Source organism: Macaca fascicularis, chromosome 9, assembly GCF_037993035.2.
Source record: "Macaca fascicularis isolate 582-1 chromosome 9, T2T-MFA8v1.1".
Classification (NCBI taxonomy): Eukaryota; Metazoa; Chordata; class Mammalia; order Primates; family Cercopithecidae; genus Macaca; species Macaca fascicularis.
In genome coordinates, this window is record NC_088383.1 from 27,276,907 (window position 1) to 27,289,239 (window position 12,333).

Here is a 12,333-nt window from a genome sequence, read left to right on the forward strand (position 1 = left end):
ATTTTTAATACCATATTAGTTGTTTTGGGAGACAGTTTGTGAAACCATGGAGATAATGTCTACTTAAATACTTTCTGCCATTTTGTAGGAATTTTTTTTTTTTTTTTTGAGAGAGTCTCACTGTGTCACCCAGGCTGGACTTTGGTGGCACCATCATAGCTCACTGCAGCCTCGACCTCCTGGGCTCAAGCCATCATCCCGTCTCAGCCTCCTGAGTAGCTGGGACTACAGGCACGTGCCCCCACACCTGGCTCATTTTTTAATTTTTTGTAGAGAAGTCGATGTTGCCCAGGCTGGTTTCAAACTCCTGGCCTCAAGCACTCCTCTCCCCTCGGCCTTCCAAAGTGCTGGGATAACAGGCATGAATCACCATGCCCAGCCTTGTAGGACATTTAAAGAAAGAAGGATATGATTCAGATACTTTGTAAGCAACTGTGTGGGGATAAAACCCCATGGAAAAGATTCCTTATGCTGACTTCCCTCCTGAAACAGGGGCGGCGCCCACCTGCAGCCATCTTCCTCTCTTCTAGCTGCCATAAACACTTTTTTAATCCCAACAATACACACAAAATAGGCCAAGTATCTTCTATCATCCTTCACTGATGCTGTGTTTGATTCCTCTCTGACTTTCCCTGCACACATAGACCTAGACCTTTGTTTTCTTTCTCACCTGTTGCTTCTATACCTGGGTGCTCACCTGTCAGCTCTGTGTGGTCTGACCTTCAGCATTCACTGAGTGGCTTCCTTGGATTCAAACACACACCTCCTTGTCCCACGTGTATGTACACCTGATTCTTTGGGATGCATTTGCTACTAGGAAATGTGCTAGTTCGATGGAATCTAGACCTCTCTTAACTAAAGACCTCTTCTTGTCCCCTCCCAGTGACTCCTGGCCAACACAGTTTTACAATTTCCTGTGCTCCTGCAAGACACCTCCTACACTGGATGCCAGATAGGGCACTAGAGAAAATTAATGCATCTCATAGCAATTCAAGCATCCGTCCTCCAAAATAAAACATGCAAAACTTAAACCTCGAAATGACCATGCAATACCCTCAGTGACCCGCAGCTCAGGGTAGCTTTTGTGTTTCTCACGAGGGAGAGACTAGAAGGAGGGCAAAAGAAAAGCCACTGCAGGGGGCAGAAAATTCAGATGGAAAATGTTTTCAGTCCTGTTCGGCGAGGGTGATAAAGTTATGTAGGAGAAGAAAATAATTTTTTTCTTCTTAAAATAGGGAGAGGGGGAAATATACGATGGAAAAATTAAGCAAGAAGATTTCATTATGTCAGATTTCCTAAGTGATAAACCCAAGATAATTGTTGAAGATAATTTGGGAAGATTAAGTGCTAGCTTTGCAGGGTGGATATTTGGAGGATATGCACTGATTCACCCAAAATGATTTTACAGCCTCATCTGTTCTGATTGCTCAGCGTCAATGCTATCCTGGGTGCTAAATGTTGCTAATAGCAACTCTGTTGCTCTTGCAACAGAGTTAGTGGCAGATATATTACTGTTATCATCATCATCATCATTTACATCACTTCACTTTTAAGAATTGTGATATCTTAAAAATCATTTGGCCGGGTGTGGTGGCTAACGCCTGTAATCCCAACACTTTGGGAGGCCTGGGTGGGTGGATCACTTGAGGTCAGGAGTTCAAGAATAGCCTGGCCAACATCATGAAACCCCATCTCTACTAAAAACACAAAAATTAGCCAGGCATGGTGGCGGGTGCCTGTAATCCTAGCTACTCAGGAGGCTGAGGCAGGAGAATTTCTTGAACCCAGGAGGCAGAGGTTGCAGCGAGCTGAGATCAAGCCGTTGCACTCCAGCCTGGGAGACAGAGTGAGACTCTGTCTCAAAAATAAAAGGAGGAGGAGGAGGAGGAGGAGGAAGAGAAGGAGAAGGAGAAGGAGAAGGGGAAGGAGATCATTTGAGTCATTTTTAAGAAAGCAAAGTTAGTGTGACAAAGTTTGTTTCATAGACATATTTAATAAAGGACTAAGACACCCTGATAACTAAAGCTATTAAAAATAAAAATATGCGACTGCTAAAGTATTAAAGTCACTTAAAGGGTGAACTACAAGTTTTCAAGATAGTTTATTCAAGGAAAGGTAGATTTGCCTCGACTTGGCCTATTTCAGCCAAGTAGTTTATCTTAAATACACACACGAAGGGATAATAGTATTATGGTTATGATTTAGAAAGTATCTTTATCGGCCAGGCGTGGTGGCTGACACCTGTAATCCCAGCATTTTGGGAGACTGAGGCAGGCGGATCACCTGAGGTCAGGAGTTTCAGAACACCCTGGCCAACATGACGAAACCCCGTCTCTACTAAAAATACAAAAATTAGCCAGGTGTGGTGGGACATGCCTGTAATTCCAGCTACTCAGGAGGCTGAGGCACGAGAATTGCTTTAACGTGGGAGGTGGAAGTTGCAGTGGCGTGAGATGGCACCACTGCACTCCAGGCTGGGCGACAAGAGCAAAACTCCATCTCAAAAAAAAAAAAAGAAAAGAAAAGAAAAAAGAAATAAAGTATCTTTAGCTTTTAGTACTGCATGTTGAAATATTTGTGGAAAAATAATATTTGCTTTAAAATATCTGTTGTAGGAAGATATAAATGGAAAACGATCAGTCCAGTTGAAAATTATTAAAGCTGGACAATGTGTACATGAAAATCATTATTCTCTCTGCTTTTGTATATATTTTTAATTTCCAAATTAAAAGAATGACATAAATATGCATGCATGTACATATTCAAGTAAATATTGTGATTTGGCTTAAATATTACATACTGATTCTCTAAACCCACCAGACTTCTAAGTATGAGCTATAATTGGCATTAATCTTACAGTGTTTTAGAGCATTTTGAAATGTCCTTAGAGGCTGAGCAAGGTGGCTCAATCCTGTAATCCCAGCACTTTGGGAGGTCGAGGCGAGTAGATCACCCTCAGGTGAGGTCAGGAGTTTGAGACCAGCCTGGCCAACATGATGAAACCCCGTCTCTACTAAAAATACAATAATTAACCAGGCGTGGTGGCGGGTGCCTGTCATCCCAGCTACTCAGGAGGCTGAGGAAGGAGAATTGCTTTAACCTGAGAGATGGAGGCTGGAGTGAGCTGAGATCGTGCCACCACACTCCAACCTGTGTGACAGAGCAAGACTCGGTCTAAAAAAAAAGAAAAGAAAAGAAAAGAAAAAAGAAATGCCCTTAGAAATGGTCTGCAACAAATTCCTCATGTTACAGATGAAACAATTGATTACCGTTGCCAAACTACATACTGCTAGTTAGTGGCCAAAGGACTAGTAATGTCTCCTAACTTCCCAATTTAGCCTTGCCAAAAATGTCAGGAAACAGAGCAGCCAGTTGCGACTCACAGTGCATCCCACCCTATTTTGTCGCAAACTTTTCCGCTTCTTGGGCAATTGCTTCATTTGGTTTAGGCAAAGAAAGTTGAAAATGTAAAAACATGTTTTCTTTCTATCTCTTTTCACTTGACAGGGTGGCCATTTAAGTTCTAAGTGTTTGTCCACTCGTACTTCTAAGTAAATGTACTAAAAACTATTATTTCAGAAATATCTTTTGAAAGCAGGAAATTGTTGGGTAAATATGCTTAATCACTCCTCACATCATTTTCATGTAAGTTTGTTGTTTTTTGTTTTTTGTTTTTTTTTTTTTTTGAGACGGAGTCTCGCTCTGTCCCCCAGGCTAGAGTGTAGTGGCGCGATCTCGGCTCACTGCAACCTTTGCCTCCTGGGTTCAAGCAATTCTCCTGCCTCAGCCTCCCGAGTAGCTGGGACTACAGGCGCCCGACACCACACCCAGGTAATTTTTGTATTTTTAGTACAGATGAGGTTTCACCATATTGGCCAGGCTGATCTCGAACTCCTGACCTCGGGTGATCCGCCTGTCTCGGCCTCCCCTAGTGCTGGGATTACAGGCATGAGGCACCGTGCCCAGCCTGTTTCTTTGGCCCCAAGAAGACTAGTTTAGCCTGGAAAATTACAACTGTGGCTCTGAGGCGTTCCCCAAGGTTTGGCACAATCTTAGATCAAGCGGATTGGATAGAAGCCAGGCATGAAATTTCAGGCTAACATGAGCCTTCCTCTCAGTATAGTCCTCTCCCAACTTAGCTGCCCACGGATGGGGCTCTTAGGGGAAAGAGAGGGATGCAAAGAGTATCCTAGGATCAGGCTTTTATGAGACTGCTAATATCTCAGTTTCTTCCTTTTTCAGATGGGTGAGTCAAGTGAAGACATAGACCAAATGTTCAGCACTTTGCTGGGAGAGATGGATCTTCTGACTCAGGTAAACTTCCCTTTTTAACTGGCAAATTAGAAAACAAAAATAGAGTTGCTGAATTTCATTATAACATGACAAGGGAGCTGTCTTTTTTAAAACCCTGAAGATTGGCAACATTATATAGTTCTGATATAATATAATTGTGACAATGACAGATTAAAAAAAAAAGTTTGTTCCTGACTATACACTTTTGAGATCAGTTAGTTTAATACATTGATCAGACATACATCAAACTTGTAGTATCCAAATATTTACCAATAGAGAAATTTACCCCCAAGTTTACTACCCTACAACCACCAGCACTGAGCCATTTGCCTGTGGTTACCTTTATATAAACTCACTAAGAAAATATTATCTTTGTTTGATTTTGGGGTGTTTTTGAGACAGAGTCTCACTCTGTTGCTTAGGCTGGAGGGCAGTGGCACAATCATGGTTCACTGGAGCCTCAACCTCGTGGGCTCAAGTGATCCTCTGGCCTCAGCCTCCCAAGTAGCAGGGACTACAGGTGCACGCCACCACACCCAGCTAATTTTTTTTTCTTTTGTAGAGATGAGATCTCACTATGTTGCCCAGGCTGGATATCATCTTTAGTAAAGACTTTTTACCAACCCTTGAGGAAATGCTATATTTTAAATAACTAAGGGGGAGTTTTGGTGCCTCGTGATTAGACTGTAAGAACTTAGTACCCTCAAAGGAATGTGAAAACCACTCAGCCATAGACATAAAAAAGCCCCTGGCATCAAGATCAGATTGACTCAGAGGTCACTGAGCCCCACTGTCAGCGCCACTACAGCCAGGCAGCTGCTAACCCAGGGGCCACTAAGCCAGGTTACAGTCAGGTGCTAACCCAGGGGCCACTAAGCCAGGTTACAGTCAGCTGCTAACCCAGCGACCACTAAGCCAGGTTACAGTCAAGTGGGCTTTAGAGCGTCTCAGAGTGTGCTCGTAAATGAGCCTTTGACTAAGAAGGTAACCAGCTCATCACTTTGCTGCATAAAATGTCAAAAGAAGAATAAGCCAGTATTCCTAAATAAGATAGGGGTCTTCTAAAGCTTTCTCAAAAAAAAAAAACCAAATGAATAGTCTGTGTTTTGAAAGACTATTTATTTTAGGAAAAATAAACCAATTCTAGACTGGGCGCAGTGGCTCACACCTGTATTCCCAGCACTTTGGGAGGTCGAGGTGGGCAGATCACAGGTCAGGAGTTCGAGACCAGGCTGACCAATATGGTGAAACCCCATCTCTACTAAAAACACAAAAATTAGCCGAGCCTGGTGGCGGGTGTTTGTAATCCCAGCTACTCAGGAGGCTGAGGCAGGAGAATCATTTGAACCCAGGAGCAGAGGTTACGGTGAGCCGAGATTGTGCCATTGCACTCCAGCCTGGGCGACAGAGTGAGACTCTGTCTCAATAAAAACAAAAATAAAAAATAAACCAATTCTAGTTAGCATCTACTTTATATTCCCAATAAGATTCAGAAAAGTTTAGATTCTATGAAAGAAGGGATAAGATACAAGACAGTTGGCTTAGAGGAAAGGGTGCTGGTTAAAAGGTGTTAGGATGACAACCACATTTCTTTCTTTCTTTCTTTCTTTCTTTCTTTCTTTCTTTCTTTCTTTCTTTCTTTCTTTCTTTCTTTCTTTCTCTTTCTTTCTTTCTCACTCTCATTCTTTCTCTCTCTTTCTTTCTTTCTTTCTTTCTTTCTTTGTTTCTTTCTCTCCCTTCCTTCCTTCCTTCCTTCTTCTTTCTTTCTTTCTTTTTTTTTTTTTTTTTTTTTGAGACGGAGTTTCACTCTGTCAGCAGACTGGAGTGCAGTGGCACAATCTCGGCTCACCGCAACCTCCGTCTCCCAAGTTCAAGCGATTCTCCTCTCTCATCCACCCCGCCCCCGCCCCCCACATTATCTGGGGTTACAGGTGCATGCCACCACACCCAGCTAATTTTTGTATTTTTAGTAGAGAAGGGGTTTCACCATGTTGGCCCGGATGGTCTCTATCTCCTGACATCGTGATCTGTCCACCTTGGCCTCCCAAAGTGCTGGGATTACAGTTGTGAGCCGATAGCAACCACATTTCTAAAGATGAGGACTGTGTTTTCTCCTCCCATGGCGGAGGAAAGTTTAAGGGAACGTGTGTGGTCTCTCTGTACCGGTTCTCTCATTCCTGCAGCCAGTGGGGGAAGTGTTCTGATGGGCCAGAGTCTGGGATTTTTGCAGGACCACATTTAAGTATTGTTACTGTAAGGCAAGAACAGGAAAGAGGCTGGGCATGATGGTTCACACCTATAATCCCAGCACTTTGGGAAGCCAAGACAGGAGGCTCACTTGAGCCCAGGAGTTAAAGACCAGCCTGGGCAACATAGTAAGACTCATTTTTATTTAAAAAAAAAAAAAAAAAAAAAGGAATAGGAAAAGGCCCCTTTTAGTCTCTTGGACCTGCCTTCACACAAGGCCCTTTTGGTTTTTGCTGTTTCTTTGTTGCGGCCAAGTGGATGCAGTCATAGGTTTGCTTGGCTAAACAGCCCTGCCAACAGGTAGGTTCTCAAGATTTTAGGCTAAAGAAGTATTTTACTACAACAGACTGCATCCTCAAACAATTTGTCTCCTCCAAGTAATTGGATATTTATTTCTTTGATGTCATGACTTAAGTCATTACAGAATTATTTGTATACATGTATATGTATAGTGTGTGTGTTCACCATTACAAGACATTATTTGTTCTTTTTAAAAATTAACTACCTCATTCTCATTGACATGTTCCATTTCAAGATCTTCCTTCTAGAATAATTTTTAAGCTCTAATTTTCTATAGGGGAAAAATTACATAAAACATTTTCAAGCTACAATATGGTTTTCATAGAACATGCTAAGGGAGAAAATGTGTAAATAATACATGGTTTTTGACTTGCTGAGTAAAGTGTGCTACAGAAATGTTTGTATCATGAATAACTTTGATGGGGGTCTTTTTTTCACAGAGTTTAGGAGTTGACACTCTCCCTCCTCCTGACCCTAACCCACCCAGAGCTGAATTTAACTACAGTGTGGGGTTTAAAGATTTAAATGGTAAGCATAACCATTTCTTTTCTTAAGCAATTCAAAATCATGATGATGATTCAAATCAGTATGAAACTATAATTTGAAAACTAAATTAAAGGAACCTAAACATCATGATAAATATTGTTAAAATCATGGATTTCAGACTGGGTTTTACTGTGTCTTGATTGAATTGAGAGAATCAAGAAGATATTTTTGCCAATAACGAAAGGGAACACCATTCTGCATTTGTGAAAAGTCTCAAAATGATCTTGCACTTTAAAGTAAGGGGAGTTTCTTCTTATTACTAAGCCCATAGAGTAACAAGGAGTAGTATATGAAAATATTAATAAGGAAATGACCCTTCAGTGATAGAAATCAACTATTTCATAATGATTAATAAATATGAATGGATACTTCATATTTTATTTAAAATATTTTTAAATTTATATGTAATATATACTTATATGTAATTTAGTCTACTTGACATTTTTTCATTTTTCCTGAACTTGTCACTTTATTTTATTACCAAAAATCTCTCAGCCATGCATGGTGGCTCACGCCTGTGATCCCAACACTTTAGGAGGCCAAGGCGGGAGGACTGCTTGAGCTCAGGAGTTTGAAACCAGCCTGGACAGCATGGCAACACCCCATCTCTAAGAAAAATAAAAAAAAAAAATAGCCAAGTGTGGTGGCATGTGCCTGTGGTCTCAGCTGCTTGGGAGGCTGAGGCAGGAAGATCAAGGCTGCAGTAAGCTGTGCTTCTGCCACTGCACTCCACCCTGGGCAACAGAATGAGGTTCTACCTCAAGAAAATAAAAAACAAAACAAAACAAAAACTCTCAGTTTATTTAAGTGGAGACATCTTTAGGCCACATGCTATTCATATTATAATAAGTCTTGAGGCCGGGTACAGTGGCTTAAGCCTGTGATCCCAACACTTTGGGAGGCCAAGGCGGGCAGATCACGAGGTCAGGAGATCGAGACCATCCTGGCTAACACGGTGAAATCCCGTCTCTACAAAAAATACAAAAAATTAGCCGAGTGTGGTGGCGGGCGCCTGTAGTCCCAGCTGCTCGGGAGGCTGAGGCAAGAGAATGGCGTGAACCCAGGAGGTGGAGCTTGCAGTGAGCCGAGATCACACCACTGCGCTCCAGCCTGGGTGACAGAGTAAGACTCCATCTCAAAAAAAATAATAATAATAAGCCTTGAAGTAATCACTTTCAAGTTATTGAAAACTCCCTGCAACTCTGGAAGAAGATTTCCCAAAGACTTGCAGTGCCTACCAAAAATGTGAAAAGCAAGATAGGAGAGAAGTTCAATTATAGAAATCCAGAATTCCAAGTTTTATTTCTGTGCTTCTCTGGATTTTTTTTTTTTTTTTTTTTTTTTGGCAGAGTCTCTCTCTGTCACCCAGGCTGGAGTGCAGTGACGGGATCTCCACTCACTGCAACCTCTGCCCTCTGGGTTCAAGCGATTCTCTTGCCTCAGCCTCCCAAGTAGCTGGGACTACAGGCAAGAGCCACCACGCCTAGCTAGTTTTAGTAGAGATGGGGTTTTGCCTTGTTGGCTAGGCTGGTCTCGAGCTCCAAATCTCAGGTGATCCACCTGTTTCAGCCTCCTAAAGTGCTGGAATTACAGGCGTGAGGCATGGCATCCAACCAGGATTTCTCTGTTTCTATCATTTCCAGTAATTTTGTAACAAACCATTAGGTTCCAGTGACTGTTTCTTGATAAATTATAATATACCTCTTTTGATTTTCTCTTTTTCCTACACTCTTTTTATTTGCCACACAAATTTATTATTCCTGCCAGTCATTTCCACCAAGATGGTAACATTCATGAAGTTTTTTACAAAAGCAGGCCAGGCATGGTGGCTCACGCCTATAATCCCAGCACTTTGGGAGGCCAATGCTGGTGGATCACTTGAGGTCAGGAGTTCAAGACCAGCCTGGCCAACATGATGAAACCCCATCTCTACTAAAAGTACAAAAATTAGCCAGGCATGGTGGCAGGCACCTGTAATCTCAGCTACTTGGGAGGCTGAGGGACCAAAATCACTGGAACCCAGAAGGTGGAGGTTGCAGTGAGCCAAGATTGCACCACTGCGCTCTAGTCTGGACGACAGAGCAAGACTCTGTCTAAAAGAAAAAGCAAAAAAAAAAAAAAAAAAGCAATACATTTTTGTAAAATTATGATTGCAATAGATAACATACACTTGCACATATGAACAATGCAAATTTAGCCTTTTAGCCTCACTACATCATAACAGCCGCATGCTTTATAATCAATTCAATTAAAATTAAAATTTAATCAATATTTCAGTTTAATTGTAGTCATCTCAACTGACGCTTTCTAAGCACTAACTCAGTGCCTGGTATCACAACACTGACAATGATAGGAGCAATGATACCCAGACACCCAGCAAGATATAAACACAGTGATGTTACATCACAGTAATAAGACACTATTCTCATTAAGGAAACAAGATGTACACATGTGGTCTAATTTGGATACGGGACAAGACAATTAAAAACTACTGCTATGTATGGAAAATTAAATTTGTATGGAATTAGATTAAGAATAGATTTCTTTTGTCTTCACTTTAAAACACTGCTAAAATGAGTTCAAAATATTTTGCCCAGGCTGGGTGCGAGCCTGTAATCATGCTTGTAATTCCATCACTTTGGGAGGCCAAGACAGGAGGATCACTTAATCCCAGGAGTTTGAGACAAGTCTGGGCAACATAGTGAGATGACTGTCTCTAAAAAAATTTAAAAATTAGCCAGGCATGCTCGTATGTGCCTGTAGTCCCAGCTACTTGGGAGGCTGAGGTGGGAGGATTGCTTGAACCCATGAGGTCGAGGCTACAGTGAGCTATGATCCTACCACTGCACTGCAGCCTGGGCAACAGAACAAAAGCCTGTTTAAAAAAAAAAATAATTGCCCAAAGTCATTCAGAGAGTCAGTGACTAATTTCAGAATAAAATCTATTTCTATCCCATTCCCCAATTCCATATTACTCAATTTTATATTCATAAATTTAGCTAATCTTTATTAAAACATTTCATCTCTATTGATAAATTTAGAAATCTTTAATATATTAAAAATCTATTAATAACTAATATAATAATTCAATTTATTAAATTTGCTTTGGAAATTACTAATATAAATACTATTATGGAGGTTTTGTCCCCAAAATTTTTATAATAGAGTAAAGGTTTATATGTCAACAGTCACAATGTGATTGATTACATTAGAAAATTATAAATATGCTTCTTTAGTTCTATATATATTTTCTCTGAAAACATTTTAAATTAATTTAACTTGATTTTATAAAGAAATTATATATAAGCTGGGCCTGATAGCTCTCGCCTGTAATCTTAGCACTTCAGGAGGCTGAGGCAAGGGGATCACTTGAGGCCAGGAGTTCGAGACCAGCCTGGTCAACATGGCAAAACCCTGTCTCTACTAAAAATACAAAAATTATTGAGGCAAGGTGGTGCACACCTGTAATCCCAGCTGCTCGGGAGGCTGAGGCAGGAGAATTGCTTGAACCCAAGAGGCAGAGGTTGCAATGAGCTGAGATCATGCCACTGCACTCCAGCCTGGGTGACAAAGCGAGACTCTGTCTCAAAAAAAAAAAAAAAAAAGAAGTTGTATATAAAAGTGATTTACAGTAAAATAAACTCTTTTTTTTTGGTTTTTTTTGTTTTTTTTTTTTTGTATTTTTAGTAGAGATGGGGTTTCACCGTGTTAGCCAGGATGGTCTCGATCTCCTGACCTCGTGATCCGCCCGTCTCGGCCTCCCAAAGTGCTGGGATTACAGGCTTGAGCCACCGCGCCAGGCCAAAATAAACTCTTTTAACACATTGAGGAAACCCAAACTTTAGTCCCAGTACTGTAAACTAGCACTACTAGCATTACTGTAATATGCTGTGTGGCGTTTATGATGATGATGTCTGACAATGTATCCTTTCACAAAGCTTATTTGTTACTGAATAGGCTTCATTCCGGCTGCTCCCATTTCCTCAGTCTGGTTCATCATACCTATAGCAGCTGGAATTCTCCTCATGGATCACTTCCTTCCTGCCCATCCTTTGTTCATTATATTCACCATATCATATATGCCTGATCATCAAAGTACTCCACCAGGACTACTCACTGACACCACCTCCACTACACCACATGATCTAATCAATGTTCAGGATCACACAGATTACCATAGTAATCCCACACATGGAAGAAATCCTAAGGTGATCTCCCCTCCCTCCCTCTCACTCTGAAAATTTTTGTCTTTCCTGTCTTTTAAAAGTTAACTCCCAGCTTACTATCTTCATTACGTTTCTACCATTTAATCCCATAATTTTTTAATTCCTTGCCACCTATGGTGCTTTAATTTCTGCTATTTATCATTAATTGCTCTTGGCTGGGCACAGTGGCTCTTGCCTGTAATCCCAGCACTTTGGGAGGCTGAGGTGGGAAGATCGCTTTAGCCCAGGAGTTTGAGACCAGTCTGGGCAACATGGCGAAACCCTGTCTCTACACAAAATACAAAAATTAGCTGGACCTGGTGACATGCACCTGTAATCCCAGCTGCTTGGGAGGCTGAATTGGGAAGATCGCTTGAGCCTGGGAGGCAGAGATTGCAGTGAACCGAGATCACACTATGGCACTCCGGCCTGGGCAATAGAGTGAGACTCTGTCCCAAATAAATAAATAAATAAAAATTTTTTAAAAATTGCTCTTTCTCCGAATGTGAAGTTTTCTACAGTTAGGTGGTGAGCCTGTAGAAGCTCCATCTTCACCCCAAAGTAACAGGCACATTAAACCCCAGTTGGTTGAAATCCAGTTTCTTCTAAATAGCAGCAGTACTCTATTTGCCCTCCAAATGCTTAGGGAAAACTCCCCTTCCATCCATTTCCAATGCTCTCCCCTCCCCTACTTTTCTAAAACTCTGAGATCTTACACTATAATATGCAAGGATTTCCTACT

General features: G+C 41.3%; 1 protein-coding gene across 6 annotated transcripts in view; it reads left to right on the plus strand.

Annotated features, from left to right (window-relative positions):
- The window catches only part of APBB1IP (amyloid beta precursor protein binding family B member 1 interacting protein), a 128,968-nt gene that overhangs the window by 49,853 nt on the left and 66,782 nt on the right, over positions 1-12,333 (plus strand). For 4 of the 6 annotated variants that reach the window (XM_045399714.3, XM_045399716.3, XM_074001258.1 and 1 more), the window contains exons 2-3: positions 4,243-4,314; positions 7,281-7,368. In XM_045399714.3, the coding sequence (XP_045255649.2) occupies positions 4,243-4,314; positions 7,281-7,368 (160 nt within the window). Of the gene's footprint in view, positions 1-3,689; positions 3,832-4,242; positions 4,315-7,280; positions 7,369-12,333 lie in introns of all 6 variants that reach the window. The other 2 variants (XM_065520428.2, XM_074001257.1) reach the window with 1 other exon arrangement.